General features: G+C 36.8%; 1 protein-coding gene across 1 annotated transcript in view; it reads left to right on the top strand.

The window, feature by feature from the left end:
• The window catches only part of POLQ (DNA polymerase theta), a 120,164-nt gene that overhangs the window by 82,321 nt on the left and 14,016 nt on the right, over positions 1-23,827 (top strand). The window contains exons 23-27 of the mRNA XM_040621309.1: positions 1,810-1,936; positions 2,552-2,670; positions 8,043-8,227; positions 10,430-10,541; positions 15,028-15,152. Coding sequence (XP_040477243.1) covers positions 1,810-1,936; positions 2,552-2,670; positions 8,043-8,227; positions 10,430-10,541; positions 15,028-15,152 — 668 coding nt within the window. The remainder of the gene's footprint in view (positions 1-1,809; positions 1,937-2,551; positions 2,671-8,042; positions 8,228-10,429; positions 10,542-15,027; positions 15,153-23,827) is intronic.

Below are 23,827 nucleotides of genomic sequence, written 5' to 3'. Positions count from 1 at the left end.
AGAGGGAGGCACCACGACGAGCTGCTTTTTTCTGTGCTCATTTATTCCCTGTTCTAAACAAATTATTTTCCTTCTTTCTTATTTAGCTAACCTTTTAGTTTACCCTAGCCATTTCTTGCCCTGTTTAAATTTCATTTTGAGACATATACTAATGATGTGAATGATGTAATGATGTAAACTTACGTAAAATAAATCCTTATTGGGGAAAAAACAAGCTCAGAGTTTCTAAAGGTGTTGCATTTATCTGTTGCTTTTAAAGTAGAAAGAAAGTGGGGTGCCTGGGTGGCTCAGTCATTAAGCATCTGCCTTTGGCTCAGGGCCTGATTGGGATTGAGCCCGTCATCAGGCATCCTGTTCCGCTGGGAGCCTGCTTCTTCCTCTCCCACTCCCCCTGCTTGTAGTCCCTCTCTCATTGGCTGTATCTCTTTCTGTCAAATAAATGAATAAAAAAATCTTAAAAAAAAATAAAGTAGAAAGAAAGTAGTCAATTCCTTTTTTTCGATTGGTTTTCACCATACTATGCCTACATTTAAAGAATATTTTAGAAATACAAACTTCCCTAAATATAGCAAAGCCATTTTATTATTAGAATTCATCTCTATGAAGCTACATTAATATTTTATAATTTTTGCCATCTTTTTGTCTGCCAGTGTTAGCCTCATTAATTCAAACAAGAGACCTGAATATTTAATATTATTATAGAAAAGATGACAGTGTGCTGAGGGAGCAAGAGACTTGGATTCCTTCTTCTTCTATTGGCTAGTTTTGTAACATTGAGCAGGCCATTAATAAGTATATTAATAAATATATTAATATCTGCCATTCATTGAGCACTAATTTTTCTTAAAAGCTAAATAACAAGGACATATATCAGGGGTTTGTTAGAAAAAGAATATCTGAGGTACTTAAAATGTCTGACTCATTAAAAGAAGATGAGATTATATATACTAGCTGTAGAGAGCCTGTTACAATGAAGAGTATGTTATAAAACAGAAGATTTTGTGTCACTATATACGTGTTGTAAAAACTGCAATAACAAAATCAATTACCCAGACTTTTTTTGAATAATGCTTATGTGTTTCAGAAAAATTCAACCAATAAGTAAACAAACTGTAAAATATTTGGGGGGAAATAAAGGCTATAAGCATTAAAACAAATAGCTTTCTCTTTCTTAGAAAGTTCATTCACCTCCTGATTCTAGACTCCAGCTTTGTCAGTGCTGTCATTGGTTCTCTTGATGAGTGAGGATGGTGATGCAGAAAAGCGGCCAGATGATGTCTAGAGAGTGATGTTCCAGTCACCACTTCTCACTACTCCATCTCCTACAGATTCGCTGGCTCCTTGGGTCCCTTTCAGCAGTCAGCTGCTCTGCTTCAGGTCTCTCTCTGTGTCGCGTGCATTCCTGGGTTTTGAAGGTTTTGACAGTCATTTCTCCTAGGATTCATTTGATCAGTCTTTACTCATTAATGCCACTGCTGACACCGTATGGTGCTGACGTCTGATATTCATTGTAGCACAGGACCAGTTCAACTTGTGGAATTACTTCTTATCATGGGCTTGTTTTCTAGGGAGCTAGGTTAATGTAAAACATACTATTGTAGTTGACTCATATTTCACTTACATGGGGATTGGACTTGTACTTATTTTATCATTGTTAGACACATGAACATAATGAAAAATATTTAGATATAAATTTATTTTAGTTTAGCAATAGAAAATGCATAATTCAGAAATGCCATTTCTGTGAAAATAAGTGTCAGATCCCTCCCAACCCCCTCAATTTGATGTCTTCATTCTGTTTGATTTTAGGACGAGTAACATTTACAGAACCAAATATTCAGAATGTGCCAAGAGATTTTGAGATCAAAATGCCAACAGTAGTAGGGGAAAGCCCACCTTCCCGAGCCCTAGGCAAAGGCCTACTTCCCATGAACAGGTAGATGCTATTTCTCTGTATTTGTGTTAATATAGTTTTGTGAGTATGAATGGCTCAAGACCAGCCTATTGGACAAAATAATGAAGTTCGTTTAATTTTCTGTTCTGGGCATACACATTTCTATTCTAGGTATTATCCATTTAAAATTCTGAGTCTGTCTATAAAGAAGCTAGTTGATGGAGAAAGACTGAAAACCTGGGCTACTAGTTAAATCGATCAGCACGACGTACTTTTCTAACTCAAATGCTAAAGGAAAGAGTTTAACTATGTCAGGAACGTCTCCCCCTTCTGCCCTCCCCAAATTCACATGACGGGGAAAAAAGCATAGATAATTGATATTAGATATGGTCAGAAAGGTTTGTTAATTTGAGCTAAATGTCAGTAATTATTTCAGAAGCAGTTTGTGGCAAAAGCTATTACAGAAATGCCTTACTTACTGTTTAATTAGATGTTTGCTAAAAAAATCTAGTATCTTTGTTAAGCTTTAAAGTGAGTTTCAAATGGTAAAGTTTTTAAGTTTCTTAGATGGAACTGTTGGCTTTACTGAAAAATGAGACCTTTCTCATATATTTGAGACTGCTTCATGTCCAGCTGCTGATGTTGTTTGCATGACAGAGGAAGAGAGAAGAGTTGTGGCGTAAACTCTGGACACCAGGCGCAGATGGAGGAGAGAGCCTCAGACAGAGGAATGCCATTTTCAGTCAGCATGCGACATGCCTTTGTGCCTTTTCCAGGTATGTGGCTGATGTTTTTTTGAGCTTCTCATTGCTGTGGGAATGGTTTTCAAAGCACTGATAAATCCTGCATGATGAACAAGACTCAGAAGTATGCATTGATCTGTCCATCTTTCCTCTCTTTGGTGTAGCCTGTTTTTCCCCTTTGTGTTGCCAGGTTGTCAGTCATCATTTTCCTCATGATCTGCTCTGTGGAAAACTCCTGTGGTCTATGCTTATCAGCAGCAATCTGCTGAAACCATGTTTTCCAAGGTGATTGTAAACCTTTTTGCAAAGTCCAGTGGATTTCATTTGTCCTTGTACTCTTTGACTTCTGTACAGGATTTATACTGTTAATTAACCTGCACTTTCCTCAGTGTCTGTCCTCCCTTGATCTCTAAGGGCACAATTTTTTTGTCTCTCTGACTTGCTTTGCTCTTTTGCTTCTTTCTTCTCTGTGCAGCTGTTTCCTGTTGCAAGGGTAAGCCCCAGGGCTGCCCTCCTCCTGCCTGACCTCTCCTCCGCACTCTAGTCGCACACCTTTCGGGAAAGGTTGAACTCTATAAACTCTAGTCATGAGGCATTTGGAAGTCAGGATCTAACTCCCAAATCATCCCTACTATTTGTACACCCATTTGCTTCTTTATCTTCTGTCAACTGGCAGGTCTGGGTGAGTGCAGTTAACCATTTGAATTGATTTTAATTCTGTCAGAAACTTAATATTCTAAGGGGGAATTTAGGTCTATGACAGCGTCATCTGTTGGTAATTTTCTGTTTTGCTTTTTCAGTGTGAACTATCAGCACTCTATCATTGTAACTATTTTTAAGTGTTCAGCTCTCTGGCATTAAGTACATTTGCATTGTTGTGCAACCATCACCACCATTATTGCCCAGAACTTTTTCATCTTCCACAACTGAAACTGTATCTATTGAACAGCACTTCTCCCCGCCTCGCTCCCCAGTCCCTGGCAGCCACCGTTCCACTTTCTGTCTCTGTGAATTTGACTACTCCATGTATCTCATATAAGTGCAATTATACAGTATTTGTCTTTTTGTATCTGGCTTATTTCACTTAGCATCATGTCCTTAAGATTCATCCATGTTGTAGTATATGTCAGAATTTCCGTTCTTTTTAAGGCTGAATAATATTTGATTATATGTATATATTTTATCTATTCATCCATCAATTTATTCTTACCTAAACAATAAAATTGTGTTTAACATGACAGTATTTTATACTGCCTTTGCTTAAAATTTTTAAGTTCATTGAAATTAAACACATACGGATTAAATCTGAAAGTTTCTGTCACTTAATGTAGTGTTTAGTCCATTTACATCTAGAGTAATTATAGGCATATGGTTGGTTTAAGTCTACTATCTTGTTACTTGTGTTTTATTTATCCTGTTCTTTATTCTTTTTTAAAGCTTTAAGTGACTATTTTTTATTGTTCTTTTTATATCCTCAATTGCCTTATTAACTATCTTAGATTTTTTAGGGTTTACAATACGTATGTGTCCTGTCACAGACTACCTTCAAATTATCTTATACCACTTCATCTGTAAAGTTTTTTTTTTCCATTTCCCCTCTTTTATAATAGATTTCATTTCTATGACTTATAAACTCTACCTATAGTTATTATTTTTGCTTTGAACAGTCTATTATCTTTCAAAGAAATCAAGAAATAAAAAAGTGTTTTTCCTGTCTGTCCACTTTTTACCATTTCTGGCACTTTTCATTTCTTGGAGTAATTCAGGGAATTTTGAAGTACTTCCTCCAGAGTACTTCCTTTAAGGTTTCTTATAATGCGGTTCTACTGACAGTGATTTATCCCAGCATTCCCATGTCTCTAGATTTGTTTATTTTATCCTCACTTTTGAAAGATAACTTTATGTGACATAGATTTCTAGGTTCACAGTCCTTCTCTTTCAGCATTTTAAATATATATTTCCATTAGCTTCTGGTTTGCATTATTTCTGATGAGAAGTACACAACCATTTTTCTTGCTCCTCCTCCAAGCATAATGTAACTAACTTTTCCCTGGATGCTTTTTAAATTTTGTTATTCAGTTTTAGCAATCTGATTTGGGCAAGAGTCTTTGGGTAGTTTTTCATGCTTTGCTTCTGATACTTTTGAATTTGCTGAATATCCTGAGTTGCCTTATTTTTTTTAAATCTATGTGCTTATACTTTTCAGTAAATTTGAAACATTTTCAACCATCATTTCTCATATTTTTTATAAGATTTATTTGAGAGAGAGAGAGTGAGAGAGAGCGTACGTGCAAGCACGAGGGGGGAGGCAGAGGGAAAGAATCTTCAAGCCGACTCCCCTGCTCAGCGCAGAGCCCCACACAGGACTTGATCCCATGACTGATGAGATCATGACCTGAGCCGAAACCACGATTGAGACACTTAAATGACTGAGCCACCCAGACGTTCCACTTGTAATATTTTTTGTTCATCTCTCCCTCTCCTCTCTCCTTTCTTCCTATTGCTCCAAATATACATATGTAATACCACTTGGTATTGCCCCACAGGTCACTGAAACTTTTTTCTTTTTTATCCCCCTTCCCTGTTTTTATTTTATTTTTTTTAATTCTATGCTACATGTATATTTTCTATTGACTATTTAAAGTTTGTGGATTTCTCTTCTACGGTGTCTAATTGCTGTCACATCCTTCTAGTGAATTTTACATTTCAGATATTGTATTTTTAGCTTTAGAATTTTCATTTGATTTTTTTGGTCTAGTTTTTATTACCTATTGCAATTAACTATTACATCAGTATATTCATGTTTCTTTAAATTCCTGAACATTATCTGTGGTAGCTATTTAAAATTCCATCATCTCTGTAATTTTGGGGTCATTTTTCTATTAATTAAATATTCTCCTGGTCAGAGTTACATTTTCCTGGTTCTTCGTATATCTAGTTTTTTTTTTTTCTTTTTATTGTGTGCTAGACATTGGTTGCTACATTATTGACTCGGGATTTCGTAGTCTTCATTAATAACATTTTCTCCTAGCAGACAATTAATTTACTTTCACATAGGCTTGATCATTTTGTGACTTTTAAAGCTTTGTTAGCAAATATTTAGAGTGGCCTTTATTCTAGGGCTAGATTAGCCCTGATTGTAAGGTGTGGCCTTGTTGGGGTCTCTACTCGGTGCTCATGGTGTTAACAGGGTCTGTCCACTTGGTCTGGTCACAGCTTGAACATCTCTCAACATTCAAGAGGTTGTTGTTCAAGTAGCTGTTCAGCCGACAGCATGCGATGGTGGCTGTTTCTTTGGTAGCAGTGATTTTTTTAGTATTGATTCTTTGCCTGGTTCCCTGAACTTTCTCGCTCCTTTAGTATTTGGTCAAAAATCCAAAGGGATTACTGTGCATATTTGTGGTGCTCCTTTTATGTGCAGCTCCTTTCTCCAAATTTCTACAAATTTTAGCCTCCTCAGTAGGCACAAACTCTAGTCTCTGCTTCCTTAGCTCCGATCATAGTGCTTTGTTTCATCTCTCCTCCCCTGCAATGCGTTCTGGTAAATTCCTCCTTTCAGAAACCTGAGACAGTTGCATGGCTCACCTCATCTCCTCTCTCCTCCCCACTTCGTAGAGATTGTAGTCCTGCACTGTCTATTCCAGCATCTGAAAATGCTTATTTCGTGTATTTTGCCAGTTTTTTTCTTATTTATGGCAGGAAGGCCATAAAAGTTGTGGTCCTTTGTTTTAAATTATTATATATTTTTGAATTGTTTATTCATTCACATAGTTCAGAGATCAAAATATATAAAAGGTCTGTATAGAGAAGTTTTGCTTCCTTCCCTGTCCTAGCTATCCTATTGTCTACAGCTCTTCTAGATGACCTATATAAGTTTCTTCTATATCCTTGTAGTATTTTTTATGCAGATGTAAGCAAATATGAATATGTAATATTTTCTTCCCCTATTCTTGCACAAAAATAAGGATTCCATATACATTGTTGTGTGCCTTTTTTCATTTAATGTTTTTACACTGGAGAGTTGTGATTATCATTAAATAAATTCGAACGTAAACCAGTCTAATCTCTGTGCAGGTCATCTGTGTAACAACCTGTGGGTTTGCTGAGTCACAGAGTAAACCTGATCAATTTTGATAGATACTGTTGAATTGCAGTGTAATGGGGGACAGTAACGATTTCATTCCCATTAACAGTATGTGTTTCTTTCTCAGCCTTGCCACAGAATGTGCTGTCCAATTTCTGGATTTTTGCAATTTAAGTAGAGAAAAATTATTTCTTGCTCTAGTTTTAATTTGCATTTCTTTTATTGTGAATAAAGTTGAGCATTCTTTAGTATGTTTAAGGTTCTTTTGATTATTTCTCTGAACTGCTTGTCTATATTTTGTCTCGTTCTTGATTTGTAGCATGTCTTTTTTATAATATGGCAATGAGTCTGTGGTGATATCAGTTGCAAATATTTTCCCTCCTTTTTTTTTTTAGCCACGAACTTTTAAATTTTGTTTTTGCCATGCATATCTAATCCAGTAATTTCTATTACATATCCTTACATAGGTAAACTCTCCAAATCCTCTAAGTAGCTCTTCTCCACATATCAACCCCTTGATTGTTTCCATTGAATGTTTTTTTGTCAAAGCAAAGCACATGTTTCTCTCTAGCCTACTTAATGTGCACATATTGCAAACCCGTTTCTCCATTCATTCATTCATTCATTCAACAACCATTTAAGGGGCTATGAAGTACCAGAACTGTGCAAGGTTTTCTGTAGAATGCAAAGGAAAATTAAGTATCCCACCCCTAATGGCTCTGTGCTATGTGGGAGAGGCATAAGAGAACCGTTTTAGATTGTGTGTCAGGTGCTGCAGAAACACTCAGGAAAGCACTACCACAGTGGTTTAAGGGGCAGAGGTCAGAGGTGGCTTTACACATATTACATATACTTGAAAGCTAAACAGAAAAAAAAATGATCTAAGTTACAGAACTGAATTGCATCACATTGAGAGCAAGATTTTAACTTTTGGGCACATAATCTTACGGTTCTTTATTTTATTATTATTATGTTCAGTTAGCCAACATGTAGTACGTCATTAGTTTTTGATGTAGTGTTCAACGATTCATTAGTTGCGTGTAATACCCTGCACTCATCACAACACATGTCCTCCTTAATACCCATCACCCAATTACCCCATCCCCCTAACCCCCCTCCCTTCTGTAACCGTCAGTTTATTTCCTGGAGTCCAGAACCTCTCTTGGTTTGTCTCCCTCTCTGATTTCTTCCCCTTCAGTTTTCCCTTCCTTCCCCTAATCTTATGATTCTAAGTTAGAACTAAATTTCTGTCATCCTGCTCAATTATATAAAACCTGGACTTATCTTTGTACCAGCTTTTCTAAAATCATTTCTATTTCAGGTGGTTTAATATTAGCTGCTGATTACTCTCAACTTGAACTGAGGATCTTGGCTCATTTATCCCACGATCGTCGCCTCATTCAAGTATTAAACACTGGAGCTGATGTTTTCAGGAGTATTGCAGCTGAGTGGAAGATGATTGAGCCAGAGTCTGTTGGGGATGATCTGAGGCAACAAGCAAAGCAGGTGATCTTGGTGAACATGCTTACCATATGTGAGAATTTTAATGATTAAAAAATTTTAAAAATTGGCTTGATCATTTGCAGTTGAGGAATTATTTCGCCATCTGTGGATCTTTCAAACCACATTCACCGGAGCCTGTCTCATGGTATTCATTATACTTTCCTTCATAGAGTCAGTAGGAAGAATCAGATAGACAGTCTGAGGCTACTTCGTGTGAGGAAAACCTTCTGCATTAGTGGTAGATATTGTGGTGGTGGTAGTTGTTATTTATGTGTATGTGTGTGTATTTAAAAAATGTCTTTCTAGTCTATAAATATATTTTCATCTTTTTATTTTTATAGGTGCTCTCCAAATGTATTGAAAAAAAAATCACTGAGCTGTGGATTATAATTAATACACTGATAGTTTTTTAATTTTTTGAGGTCATTGGTTAGCTAATCCATGTATGAAACTTTATACTGTCCTTGGACTTTTCAAGTGGGTCCATATTAGTTCCTACTCCTGCATGACTGTCAAGCACAGAGAAAGTCAAAGGCCATATTTACACCATTTCCTGGCCTCTGTTGACACTGATACTTTTTTTCACCACATGGCCTGTGGGAAATCTGATGCCATGACTCCCACCTTTAAGATCCTGCTGTGTTAGTTTTGCATTTATACTTCTAGTTACTCACGGCTGTAATTCTTGACTGGCTCATTAGGCATGAAACCCTTCTTCTCTCCATTGCCTGTTTAGCACCAGCACTTGTTCCTTCCACTCTTTCAAAAACCCTCTCTGTCTGTTTAATAATCTCTGGGGTCCTGCATTCAGCAAGAATTGAACCCTGGGTAATATAGGGAATGTTCCAATATTTAATCTTCATAATAAACCCATGAAATAGGTATAATTATTATTTCCATTTTATATAGGAGTGAACTGAGGTGCTGGCAGTTAGTAATTTGCTTAGGGTCCTACAGCTATAAGTGGTGGAGCCAGGATAAGCTCAGAATGCCAGAACTTAGACATTCTGACTGTATAACCTGAACACTCATCCACTGATGGTATCTGCCTCTATTTCATAAGTTCTTACGTGATTTAATAGTGTTTATGCCATACTAAGTCATCACGCACTGAACCATCTACTCCTTGGGTCTAGCTGAGATCTCAGCCAGTGCTATGTACTACCTGAGTTAAAAAAAAAAAAAAATAGGAGTCACAGTAAAATAAAATGTAGAAACACCAAAAAAAGAAAAGATAAAAGGAGGGAAAAAAATCTCTCTCAATGTATTAAAAAAGGGAAAGGGCAAAAACTTCTGTTTAAGCATGTTAAAAGTAGTTTGGAACTCTGATAATCATTTTTTGCAAGTTATCTTTTAAAATTATATTTAATGACATTTATATGAGCTTGCTTTATGTCAGCCAGTTTCCTGAACACTTAGAAGTAATAACTTAGTAATCTTCACAATTCCATGATGCAGGTATTACTATCCTCATTTTGTGGATGAAGAAATCGAGGTACAAGACTTGAGATAGCTTGTGCAAGGTAATTTTGTAAATGTGGAACTAGGATTTAAACCCAGGCAATACTTATTAATAAATTACAGTTTCCTACTGACCTATTTAGACCATTTCCCTCCACTGCTCCCAAAATTTCCTTAGGAATTTGTTTAACCCAGTTGAATTCTGCAATTGTGGGATATCAGGTGGTGGTGAGGTGGAAAGCATATTTATCTCCAGTGAAATATTCCCTGTTATCCAACCACGAAGCCTCCTCTTCCTGCTCTGTCCTATGCAAGAGCCAGGAGAGGAATATTTATAAAGCTTCTCTTTCCTGACTCCTGGACACTTTTCTAAGCAGGAGTTAATGTGATATTTTAGGAGTAGAAAACTGCTCTGAAGACTACTGGATACATGACAAAGAGTCAGAAATAAATCTTCCCTTTTAAATAATTAGGATTAATTTCTTAAAACATACACATTCACATTTATTTCTGTTCTTCCCCTTCCTCCTCCAGCCCCGAAGGATTGTTAAAAGGCAGAAAAAAGATGTTCACTGGATATCAGGTTCTATGAATCTAACCTACCAAAAGTAGATCTAATCATTTCTTTGACACACTATGGAATAAAAAGTTTGCCAAATTTCAATCCTGATCAACTTTTTATATTTGCAATTTATGTAGTTATGACCTTTAATTTACTTACTGAATGTGATGACTCCTTTTTAGATTTGCTATGGAATCATTTATGGAATGGGTGCTAAATCTTTGGGAGAGCAGATGGGCATTAAAGAAAATGATGCTGCTTGCTACATTGATTCCTTTAAATCCAGATATACAGGTAAAGAAACCTTAAATATTAATTATCTTCTAGATACTATTCAACTCTCTTGCCATATTAATTGAAAAAAAATTAGTTTTACAAAATTTTCTGTTAACATTTCTATTAGAAGTTTTCACCAGGTATTGTTAATTAAATAACATCAACCTTATGATTATTTACTAAGATGGTCTTTTTTCATAATAATAGGAACAGAAATGGAATAACAAAGTCCACATGATGTATATGCTACTTTGTCATTGTGAATATGCTATAAAATCTTGGAATTGTGCTATGCTTCAGGGTTAGATAGCTTTAATTTGAAACAGTAAACCATTGATTAAATGTACCAGAAACTATGAGAGAATAATTGCTGTTACAGAGTAATTTGAGTATTATTGTTTTAAATTATCTTTCGGCAATTTATTGAGGTATAATTTACAAGCAGTAAAATTTACCCTTTTTTAAAAAATTTTTTTATTATGTTATGTTAGTCACCATAGTTTTTCCTTAGTTTTTGATGTAGTGTTCCATGATTAAAATTTACCCTGTTTAGATTTATATTTGTATAAGTTTTGACAAATGCACAGAGTCATATAACCTACACTACAGTCAAGATATGAAATCATTACCATATCATCCCAGAAAGTTATTTCATACCCTTCGTATCAGTCCTAAACACAGTCCCCAAAAAGAAAACTTTATTCATACATGACATGATCTTATACATAGAAAATCATATGAATTCTACAAAAACAACTACTAGAACAAATAACTAAATTTAGAAATGTCCCACTGTGCAAGGTTTGTTTTTTTTTAAGATTTTATTTATTTGAGAGAGAGAGAGAGAGAGAGTGAGAGAGAGAGCATACGAGTAGGGGAGCGGTGAGTGGGGCAGAGGGAAAGGCAAAAGCAGACTCCCTACTGAGAAAGGAGCCTGATGTGGGGCTGGATCCCAGCACCCTGAGATCATGACCTGATCCAAAGTCAACTGCTTAGCCCACTGAACCACCCAGGTGCCCCACCCCCCATACAAGGTTAATTTGTAAAAATCAGTTGCATTTTTGTATACTAGTAATTAGTGAGTTATGTTAACATCAAAATACATGAAATACATGGGATAAATTCAACAATATGTGCAAAGCTTTACTGAAAACTCTAAAACAATCCTGAGAGAAATTGAAGAATATTTAGATGAAGGTGAGGTTTACCACGTTAATTTATGAGAAGGCACAATATTATTGTGATGGCAGTTCTCTATAAATTGTTCTATAGATCCAATTTAATTCTAATCAAAATTCCATTAGACTTTTGTGTAGAATTTGACACACTGATTCTAAATTTATATGGAAATTCAAAGGGCCTGGAATAACTAGGAAGATTTTTTTGGGAAAAGTACAGTGCTGAGTACCAATACTCCCTGGATTCAAAACTTAATATAAAACTACAATAATCAACATAGGCATAAGGGTAGACATGGAAAACAGTGGGTCACAATAAAAGGTTCAGAAATAGACCTATACATATATGGTGGATTGATTTTTCAACAGAGTCGCCATGGTAATTAAATGGAGGAAAGATGGTCTTGTCAACAGTTGGTTCTAGAACAACTGGATACCAGTACAGGAAAAAAATGAACTTCAACTATCATCTAATACTATATTCAAAAGTTAGCTTGATATGGAACATAGATTTAAAAGTAAAAGCTAAAACCAAAAATCTTCCAGAAGAAAATAGGGGAAAAAGGTTTTGTGACATTAAGGTAGGCAAAGATTTCTTATGTGGTAATTATACTGAATTAAACATAAAAGATAAACATTGATAAAAGACACCATTAAGAAAATCTAAGGCAAGCCACAAAAGAGAAGATATTTGTAGTTTCTATTGTCTAATGAACTTGCAGCCAGAATATATAAAAAACTCTTATAATCCAATGCTGAGAAGGCAAACAGTCCAATAAAATAAAGGTCAAAAGATTTGAACAGACACTTCACCAAAGAAAATATATGAATGACCACATCAAATGTTATCATCATTAGACATCGGGGAAAAGAAAACCACAAAGAGATACCATTATAAAAACACTAGAATGGCTAAAATTAAAAACATTGTATCTCTTTTATATTGCTGGTAGGGTTGTAAAATGGTACAACCACTTTGGAAAACACTATGACTCATATAGAGTGAAACACACAGTTAGTTATGTGATCCTGCAATTTTGCTATTGGGTATTCGTCCAAGAAAAATGAAAACGTGGATTATCCAAAGAAAGACTTGTATATGATGGTTATAGCAGTTTTATTCCTAACAACCAGATGTCTATGAACAGGATCATGGATAAACAAATTTTGGTGTATCTCTGCAATGGAATACTACTTAGCTAAAGAAAGCAAGCTCAAATGAGAACATACAATATAATTCAATTTTTATGAATTTTAAGAACATGAAAAACAAATATATAGTGTCATAAAGCAGATCAGTGAGAGTTTGAGGCTGTTAAGGGAGAACTGACTGTAAAGGTGATAAAAACGTTTCATATCTTGTAGTATACATTTGTTAAAATGTATCTAACTGTTCACTTAAAGTGGGTTCCTTCTGTATGTAAATTTATAACTTGGGGTTGAGTTTTTTAAAGTTTTTATGGAAATTCCAGTTAGTTAACATACAGTGCAATATTAGTTTCAGGTGTACAATACAGTGACTCAACACTTCCATACATCACCTGGTGGTCATCACAAGTGCCCTCCTTAATCCCTATCACCTATCTCACCCATCCCTCCCCCCTCACCTCCCCTCTGGTCACCATCAGTTTGTTCTCTATAGTTGAGTCTGTTTCCTGGTTTGCCCCCCTCCCCCTTTGTTTGCTTTTTTAAAGTAGTTCTTTCAACCTCTGAATATTTGAGGGTCTCTGACAGGAATCAGTTAAGAGAATTTGTAGCGATATGGTCTCTTGTATCTCATCCTTTTCTTTGCTCTTCACTCAACAATATCACAGTAATTCTTAAACAGAAAAAGGTGAGAGCCTTATTGCTTTCTGAAGTTCTCATGCTGGTGGTTGAATATCACCAATAGCTTCAGTTGGCAGGGGTTTCTCCCCTTTATTTCACGCACAGTCTCCTCAAATGTCTCTCCTGTACCAGCCGCAAACAGAAATCGTCAAATGAGGGGTTTTAGTTAGGAGAAGTCAGTGTTTATTATTTAGGATGAGCAGAGCAGTGAGAAAGCAGAGATTGCACATTCATATGTGCAAAGATAGATCAGCACAGTGTCTATACCTGATTGTGTTTTAAATAACATCTCTAACTCAGAGACAGGAATGAGCAGTTGGCCCACCTAGAACAACAAACTCGCCCTGAAGATCTTTAAGACATAATTATGAACCTATATTGCAAAGGATGCATGCTGGTATAGGGAATATGAAAATGTTTGAATAGTATACTATACATACTCTTTTTAAATTTTAAGAAGTGAGGGGCGCCTGGGTGGCACAGCGGTTAAGCGTCTGCCTTCAGCTCAGGGCGTGATCCTGGCGTTGTGGGATCGAGCCCCACATCAGGCTCCTCCGCTATGAGCCTGCTTCTTCCTCTCCCACTCCCCCTGCTTATGTTCCCTCTCTCACTGGCTGTCTCTCTCTCTGTCGAATAAATAAAATCTTTAAAAAAAAAATTTTAAGAAGTGAGTTGTATATATTCATAATGAAGTATTTATTATTCGTGTACTAATTGCAACTAGGTCCTGTTTGGATTGTAGCTAAGATGCTGACGAGGAGCTGTTAGAATGTTTTAAGCCTGGAAGTGGTAAGACCAAAGAGTAAAAGAAGATTAACACAAAGAGCAGAAGAATGCTGTGAAAAGTAACATGGAATAGTCTTAAGATCCTAGGTTTTAGTACCTGCTCTGTTGTTCTGGAGTTTAGTTTCATATTTTTTGTTGGTGATAGATTATGTCATTTCTTTTTTTTTTTTAATAATATTTATTTTGTTATATTAGTCACCATACAGTGCATTCCCAGTTCTTGATGTAGTGTTCCATGATTTATTACTTGCATATAACACCCAGTGCACCGTGCAATATGTACCCTCCTTAATACCCATCACTGGCCCATCCCAATCCCCCACCCCCCTCCCCTCTGAAGCCCTCAGTTTGTTTCCCAGAATCCACAATCTCTCATGGTTCATTCCCCCTTCTGTTTACTGCCCCCTTCATTCTTCCCTTCCTTCTCTTACCGATCTTCCTATTTCTTATATATTCCATAAATGAGTGAAACCTTATGACAATTGTCTTTCTCTGCTTATGCTAAGTGAAATAGCTTATGTCATTTCTAAAGTCCCTTTTGTTTCTAACTTTGAGTCTACAAAAAGTGAATGAAAGTTTATACGCAAAGTTTTGATGACGTGATACAGTGTTAAGAATCATGGTAGGGTTTTGGTATATTTTTCTATATTGAAGCTAGTGAATGAGCTTAAGAATGGACTTTGGTTATAATTAGTTTTGTATTTTCTTTGTAGGGATTAATCATTTCATGAGAGAGACAGTGAAGAATTGTAAAAGAGATGGGTTTGTCCAGACCATTTTGGGAAGGCGTAGATATTTACCAGGAATCAACGACAACAACCCTTACCATAAAGCTCACGTATGTTGAAATATCTCTGGATTTTTAACTTAATATTTTAATGACATATACTTTTTCCACAAAGACTAAACACTGCTAACTTTCCTTTTAGGGATCAGTAGCCTACTAATTAGACCTTCTGTTTCACTAAGGACTTTGAAGTGATGGCACATGCCTGTATTTGCTGAACACAGTTCTTAGGAGACTAATGTAAATATGGTTCACTTAATACTTCAAATACTTTAAAGATGTTCTGTTTCAGTAAACCAGTTTCTTATTAGTTTTGCTAATAAGTTATAAACTTAATTCTTAACATTTGCTAATTGTTCTTTGTTTCAGATATCATATACCATTTGTCATATCACACCAAATTGCCAATGTTTTCAGAGGTTAGCCAATCATTAAATGTGGTTCATTCATTCTACTTATTTATTTGTTTTAAAAAGTACTGGCTCAACAGAGGTTATAAGGATATCCAAAATATTGAAAAAGGCTATTTTTTTTAAAGGTTTTATTTATTTATTTGACAGAGATAGAGACAGCCAGCGAGGGAACACAAGCAGGGGGAGTGGGAGAGGAAGAAGCAGGCTCATAGCAGAAGAGCCTGATGTGGGGCTCGATCCCATAACGCCGGGATCACGCCCTGAGCCGAAGGCAGACGCTTAACCGCTGTGCCACCCAGGCGCCCCCCTGAAAAAGGCTATTTTTAACACCATTTTAAGTATTTATTGATGGTATGTGCTCAAATTATGATTAAAATCTCTGAAATCATTGGGATCCACAAAAGTATTCTATGTGTGTGAATATTTAAATTTCTATCATAGTCCACACCTTCCTATTTTAACTGCTTGTATTTTATCTTCTTCCATACTTTGATATGTCAGTGCCCACTACACATTGTATGTATTAAAAATACCCAGCCCCATACTGGTAAACTTCAGAGCACTAATGCTCTTAGGGACTATGGAGGAATAGTTGGCTTTTGGTTATTTCTCACTCTATAGCCTCCCATATATACAGACATCAGATATATATCAAGCTTTTACCATATCTCAAAATGAGTTGTCACTTAGGGATAATTTTCTACTGGTCAGATGGAGCCAGCTAGTGGAAGGCTTTTAATGGCAGGCTGAAAAATTTAGACTTGATATAACAGGAGTTTGTTTCCTGGAATTTACATTATGAAAAATGGCAGATAGAGTTATTAATGTAAATGAACCTTGTAAGTTTTTGAAAATCAGTATTTTTGCACCTAAAGAAGTGAGAGTAAGGCTTTTCATGCCAAATCCTTAGGAGTCACAGCTAACTGATTCATTATGTTGTTGCTGAGAAAAAAAGAAAATTCCAACTCTCTGAATTATGAATAAACATAACAGACTTAATTTTTTGTTTTGTTTTGGTTTGGCTTTACTTTTTGTTTAAACCTTTATGGTATTGAAAAATGTACATAGGGAAAGTACAGGAAACAAATGTAAATTTCAGTAAATTATCACAGAGCTACACCTGTGTAACCACCACTCAAGTCAAATAGGATACTGTCAGCACCTCAGAAAGTCCCTTGATGGTTCCTAATCACTACCCACAGCCGGCCCAGAAATAATCGCTATCATCCTTTCTAAGCCTATAGTTTTATGTATTTTTGACCTCTCTCTACATCATCTGTATGTATTCTTGCGTCTAGCTTCTTTCACTCAAAATTGCATAGGTAAGTCATTCATGTTTCCCTTGGAGTACTTGTTTTTTACTATATTGTATTATAGTGTATTCTCTTATGTGGATATATCACAGTTTATCCATTTTCCATTGACGGGCATTTAGGTTACCAGTTTGGAGTTTTTTTGTTTTTTAAAAAAAAATTATTTATTTATTTGAGAGAGAGCAAAAGAGAGAGAGAGAGAACATGAGAGAGAGAACACGAGCCAGGGGGAGGGACAGAGGCAGAGGCAGAAGCAGACTCCCCACTGAACAGAGAACCCGATGCAGAACTCAATCCCAGGACCCTGGGATCGTGGCCTGGGCTGCAGGCAGATGCTTCACCAACTGAGCCACCCAGGCGTCCCAATTTGGAGTTATTATGAATCTTGCTGGTTTGAAAATTCTTGTCCAGGGTCCTTGGTGTCCGTATGTTTCCATTTATGTTTGATAAAGAGCTAGACATAGAATTGCTGCTTCTTCAGTTTTAGTAGATAAAGCCAAATGGTTTCTTATGGTGGTTGTAGCATCGTCGTCTTATCAGAAGTGTGTGCAAGTTCTCACTGCTCTGTATTCTTGCCAACATTTGCTATTATGATGATATAATTTGATCTATTCTGGTGGGTTTAAAGTAGTATCTTGTTAGTTTTACTTTGCATTTTCTTGAATGCTAATGAGGTAAAGCAACTTAATAAATATTTATTAGTTATTTTTTCTTGGCAAAGTACTTTTTCAAGTTTTCTTGTTCAGCTTTTGTTGTTGAGTTGTCTTTTTCTTTTTTAAAGATTTTATTTATTTGAGAGAGAGAGTGTAAGAGAGAGCAAGTGTGAGAGCACAAACAGTGGGGGGAAGGGCAAAGGGAGAGGGAGAAGCAGACTTCCAGAGCAGGTAGCCGGATGTGGGGCTCTATTCCAGGACCCTGGGATGATGACCTGAGCTGAAGGTAGACACCTACCCAACTGAGCCACCCAACACCCCCTGTCTTTTTCTTATATGTAGAAGCTCAGTATTGATTACATGTTTGGAAAATATTCTCTTCCACACTGTGTCTGGCCTTTTCATTCTTATCAGTAACTTTAGATGAGGAGAGGAAATTAATTTGGTTTATTCGTAGAATTTTTATTTTAACATGTGCAGTAAAGGGTGCAAATCTTAAGTATAAAGCTGGAAGTTTTACATGTGTATACCCATATAACCACCGTCCCAGTACTGATAAAGAACTTTTCCAACACCCAGAAGGCTTCTTTATGTTCCCTCCAAATCAATACTATCCCTTCCCACCCCAGCACACACATAAAACTATAGGTTAGTTTTGTATGAATTTGAATTTTATTGAAGTGTAACCGTACCATAGGTACTCTTGGGTCTGAATTTTTCACTCAAATATAGATCTGTGAGATTCATTAGTGGCATCTGCAGCTATAGTGCATGTCTTTATTTAACTGACATTGTGGGGACATACCAACAGTTGGCAGACATTTGACTATTTCCAGGTTTTAGCTATCATTAATAAAGCTGCTAAACATTCTTTTTTTTTTTAATAATTTTTATTTTGTTATGTTAGTCACCATACAGTACATTCCCAGTTTTTGATGTAGTGTTCCATGATTCATTATTTGTGTATAACACCTAGTGCACCATGCAATACGTGCCCTCCTTACTACCCATCACCGGCCTATCCCAATCTCCGACCCCCTCCCCTCTGAAGCCCTCTGGGAAACAAACTGAGGGCTTCTAAACATTCTTGAATGTGTCTTTTGGTGAACATATACACCCAACTTCATTACCTTTAGAGTGGAATTGCTGAGTCATAGAATAAGCACATTTATACCTTTAGAATATACTGCCTGGTAGTTTTACAAAGTGGTTATCCCAGTTAACATTGCCATCAGCTCTGTTTATCTACATTTTTGCCATTGTTTGATATCATTGGTCTTTTTAATTCTAGCCATTCTGGTAACCTCACTGTGCTTTTAATTTGCCTTTCCCTGATGACTAGTGATGTTGAGCTCCTTTTTTTGTTTATTGACCATTTGGATATCTTCTTTTGTGGAGGGTCTATTTAAGTGTCTTTTTTTTTTTTTTTTTTTTTTGAGTTGTCTGTTTTTTAACCGATTTATGAGAGTCCTTTATATATTCCAGATATGAGCCCTTTGCTTATGTGGATTTATCAGTCTTTTGTATTATTGTTGTATTTTCCTTGATCTGTTTAACAAAGTTTTCTCTACCCCAATGTCAAGAAAATATTCTCTCAGGGGCGCCTGGGTGGCACAGCGGTTAAGCGTCTGCCTTCGGCTCAGGGCGTGATCCCAGCGTTACGGGATCGAGTCCCACATCAGGCTCTTCTGCCATGAGCCTGCTTCTTCCTCTCCCACTCCCCCTGCTTGTGTTCCCTCTCTCGCTGGCTGTCTCTCTCTCTGTCGAATAAATAAATAAAATCTTTAAAAAAAAAATATTCTCTCAGAGCTTTTGATTTTGCCATATACATTTATATCTACAATTAACCAGGAACTGGTTTTTATGTATTCTGAGAGCCTGAGGGTCAAGGTCTTTCACCTCCCCACTGAAGGATATACATTTGTCGCTATTTATTGAAAAGACTGAGCTTTCCCCCCACTACTTTTCAGTGCCACCCTTGCCACAAATTATATTTCCAAATATGGATATGTCTGTTTTTGGACACATTATTTTTGTCTGTTGTATCTGTTGATCCTTTAGACAGTGCCACACTGCCTTCGTGATGCAACTTTGTAAGATGTCTTTTCTTTCTTTTTTTATTACGTTAGTCACCATACAGTACATCCATGGTTTCCGATGTAAAGTTCAATGATTCATTAGTTGCGTATAACACCCAGTGCACCATGCAATACGTGCCTTCCTTACTACCCATCACCAGTCTATCCCATTCCCCCACCCCCCTCCCCTCTGAAGCCCTCAGTTTGAGTAGTGCAATGGCTGGGTCATAGGGTAGCTCAATTTTTAACTTTTTAAGGGACCTCCACACTGTTTTCCAGAGTGGCTGTACCAACTTGCATTCCCACCAACAATGTAGGAGGGATCCCCTTTCTCCACATCCTCTCCAACAATTGTTGTTTCTTGCCTTGTCTATTTTTGCCATTCTAACTGGCATAAGGTGGTACCTTAGTGTGGTTTTGATTTGAATTTCCCTGATGGCTAATGATTTTGAACATTTTTTCATGTGTCTGTTAGCCATTTGTATGTCTTCATTGGAAAAGTATCTGTTCATATCTTCTGCCCATTTTTTTATTTGTTTATTTGTTTCTCATGTATTGAGTTTGAAAGTTCTTTGTAGATTTTGGATACCGGTCTTTTATCTGTAGCATCATTCGGGGTGCATATGGCCCTTCTCTTCACTACGTCTGTATCTTTGGGGTAAATACCCAATAGTGCAATGGCTGGGTCATAGGGTAGCTCAATTTTTAACTTTTTAAGGGACCTCCACACTGTTTTCCAGAGTGGCTCTACCAACTTGCATTCCCACCAACAATGTAGGAGGGATCCCCTTTCTCCACATCCTCTCCAACAATTGTTGTTTCTTGCCTTGTCTATTTTTGCCATTCTAACTGGCGTAAGGTGGTATCTCAGTGTGGTTTTGATTTGAATTTCCTTGATGGCTAATGATTTTGAACATTTTTTCATGTGTCTGTTAGCCATTTGTATGTCTTCATTGGAAAAGTGTCTGTTCATATCTTCTGCCCATTTTTTGATTTGTTTATTTGTTTCTCGTGTATTGAGTTTGAGAAGTTCTTTGTAGATCTTGGATACCAGTCCTTTATCTGTAGTGTCATTTGCAAATATCTTCTCCCATTCCGTGGGCTGCCTCTTAGTTTTTCTGACTGTTTCCTTGGCTGTGCAGAAACTTTTAATCTTGATGAAGTCCCATAAATTCATTTTATCTTTTGTTTCTCTTGCCTTTGGGGATGTGTCATGAAAAATGTTGCTTTGGCCGATGTCGTAGAGGTTGCTGCCTATGTTCTCCTCTAGAATTTTGATGGATTCCTGTCTCACATCGAGGTCTTTCATCCATTTGGAGTTTATTTTTGTGTATGGTGTGAGAGAGTGGTCAAGTTTCATTCTTTTGCATGTAGCTGTCCAATTTTCCCAGCACCATTTATTGAAGAGACTGTCTTTTTCCCACCGGATGTTTTTTCCTGCTTTATCAAATATTAGTTGCCCAAAGAGCCGAGGGTCCATTTCTGGGCTCTCTATTCTGTTCCATTGGTCTATGTGTCTGTTTTTGTGCCAGTACCATGCTGTCTTTGTGATCACAGCTTTGTAGTACAGCTCGAAATCCGGCATTGTGATGCCCCCAGCTTTGTTTTTCCTTTTCAACAGTTCCTTGGAGATTCGGGGCCTTTTCTGTTTCCATACAAATTTAAGGACTGTTTGTTCCAGTTCTTTGAAAAATGTCCTTGGTATTTTGATCGGGATAGCATTGAAAGTGTAGATTGCTCTGGGTAGCATGGACATTTTAACTATGTTAATTCTTCCGATCCATGAGCATGGAATATCTTTCCATCTTTTTATGTCTTCCTCAATGTCTTTCAAGAGTGATTTATAGTTTCTAGAATATAGGTCCTTTACGTCTCTGGTTAAGTTAATTCCAAGGTAACGTATGGTTTTTGGTGCTATTGTAAATGGGATGGATTCCCTAATTTCTCTTTCTTCGGTCTCGTTATTCGTGTATAGAAATGCAACTGATTTCTGAGCATTGATTTTGTATCCCGCCACGTTACTGAATTGCTCTATAACTTCTAATAGTTTGGGAGTGGCTTCTTTTGGGTTTTCCATATAGAGTATCATGTCATCTGCAAAGAGAGACATTTTGACTTCTTCTTTGCCAATTTGAATACCTTTGATCCCTTTTTGTCGTCTGATTGCTGTTGCAAGGACTTCTAGTACTATGTTGAATAATAGTGGCGAGAGTGGGCATCCTTGTCGAGTTCCTGATCTTAAGGGAAAGGCTTCCAGCTTTTCCCCATTGAGAATAATATTTGCAGTAGGCTTTTCATAGATGGCTTTTATGAGATTGAGAAATGTACCTTCTATTCCTACACTCTGAAGGGTTTTAATCAGGAAAGGATGCTGTATTTTGTCAAATGCTTTTTCGGCATCGATTGAGAGGATCATATGGTTCCTGAGTCTTTTCTTGTTGATATGATGTATCACGCTGATTGATTTGCGAATATTGAACCACGCTTGCATCCCAGGTATGAATCCCACTTGATCGTGATGGATAATCCTTTTAATGTACTGTTGGATTCTATTAGCAAGTATCTTGTTGAGGATTTTGGCGTCCATATTCATTAGGGAAATCGGTCTGTAATTCTCCTTTTTGATGGGGTCTTTGCCTGGTTTGGGGATCAAGGTAATATTGGCCTCATAGAATGAGTTTGGTAGCTTTCCTTCTGTTTCTATTTTTTGAAATAGCTTTAGGAGAATAGGTATTATTTCTTCTTTGAATGTTTGGTAGAATTCCCCAGGAAAACCGTCCGGGCCTGGAGTTTTGTTATTTGGAAGGTTGTTTATCACTGACTCAATTTCTTCATAATTAATTGGCCTGTTTAAGGAATCAATTTCTTCCGGTTTCAATCTTGGTAGTTTATAGGTTTCCAGGAAGGATTCCATCTCTTCCAGATTGCTTAGTTTATTGGCATATAGCTGTTGATAAAAATTTCTAATAATCCTTCCAATTTCAATGGTGCTCGTCGTGACCTCTCCTTTTTCATTCATAATTTTAATAATCTGGGTCCTTTCTCTTTTCTTTTGGATAAGTCTTGCCAGTGGTCTGTCAATTTTATTGATTCTCTCAAAGAACCAGCTTCTAGTTCTGTTGATCTGCTCTACTGTACTTCTGGTTTCTGCTTGATTGATTTCAGCTCTAATTTTGGTCAACTGCTTCCTCGTGCGTGGATTAGGCCTGTCCCTCTGTTGCTGTTCCAGCTTCTTGAGGTGAGAATATAAAAACTGCATTTTAGATTTTTCCATTCTTTTGAGTGAGTCTTGGATGGCTATGTATTTCCCCCTTAGGACTGCCTTTGCAGTATCCCATAGGTTTTGGACTGTTGTATTTTCATTCTCGTTGGTCTCCATAAATTGTTTAAATTGATTTTTGATTTCCTGGTTTATCAAATCAATCCTGAGCAGGATGGTTCTTAGTCTCCAAGTGTTTGAGTTTCTTCCAAATTTTTCCTTGTGGTTGAGTTCCAATTTCAGAGCATTGTGGTCTGAGAATATGCAGGGAATAATTTCAGTCTTTTGGTATTGGTTGAGACCTGTTTTGTGACCCAGAACATGGTCTATTCTTGAGAGTGTTCCATGGGCATTAGAATAGAATGAGTATTCTTTGGTTCTGGGGTGTAGTGTTATGAGGTCCAACTCGTTGAGTATGGCATTCAAAGCCCTTGTTTCTTTGTCGATTTTTTGCATGGGTGTTCTATTTCTGATAGTGGAGTGTTAAGGTCCCCTTTTATTAACGTATTTTTATCTATATGTCTGTTTATTGTGGTTAAGAGTGGGCTTGTGTATCTTGCTGCTCCCCTGTTGGGGGCATATATATTTATAATTTTATATCCACTTGTTGGACATCCTTTAAGAATAATATAGTGCCCTTCTGTGTCTCTAACTATAGTCTTTAGTTTAAAATCCCATCTGTCTGATATGAGAATTGCTATCCCAGCTTTCTTTTGAGGTCCATTGGCGTGAAAGATGGTATTCCATCCCTTTACTTTCAGTCTGGATGTATCTTTAGGTTCAAAATGAGTCTCTTGTAGACAGCAAATGGATGGGTCATGTCTTTTTATCCAATTTGCAACCCTGTGGCATTTTATGGGAGCATATAGGCCATTTACAGTGAGACTGAATATTGAGAGATATGATTTTAATGATGCCGTGTTGTCAGTACAGTTTTTGTTTCTGTCGATTGTGACTTTCTGTTCTGTATCACTCTTGGGGCCTTTTTACCTTTATACAACCCCCCCCCC

The sequence above is a fragment of the Ursus maritimus genome, unplaced genomic scaffold, assembly GCF_017311325.1.
Source record: "Ursus maritimus isolate PB19 unplaced genomic scaffold, ASM1731132v1 scaffold_4, whole genome shotgun sequence".
Taxonomy (NCBI): domain Eukaryota; kingdom Metazoa; phylum Chordata; class Mammalia; order Carnivora; family Ursidae; genus Ursus; species Ursus maritimus.
This window is presented reverse-complemented; position numbering and strand designations above follow the sequence as displayed.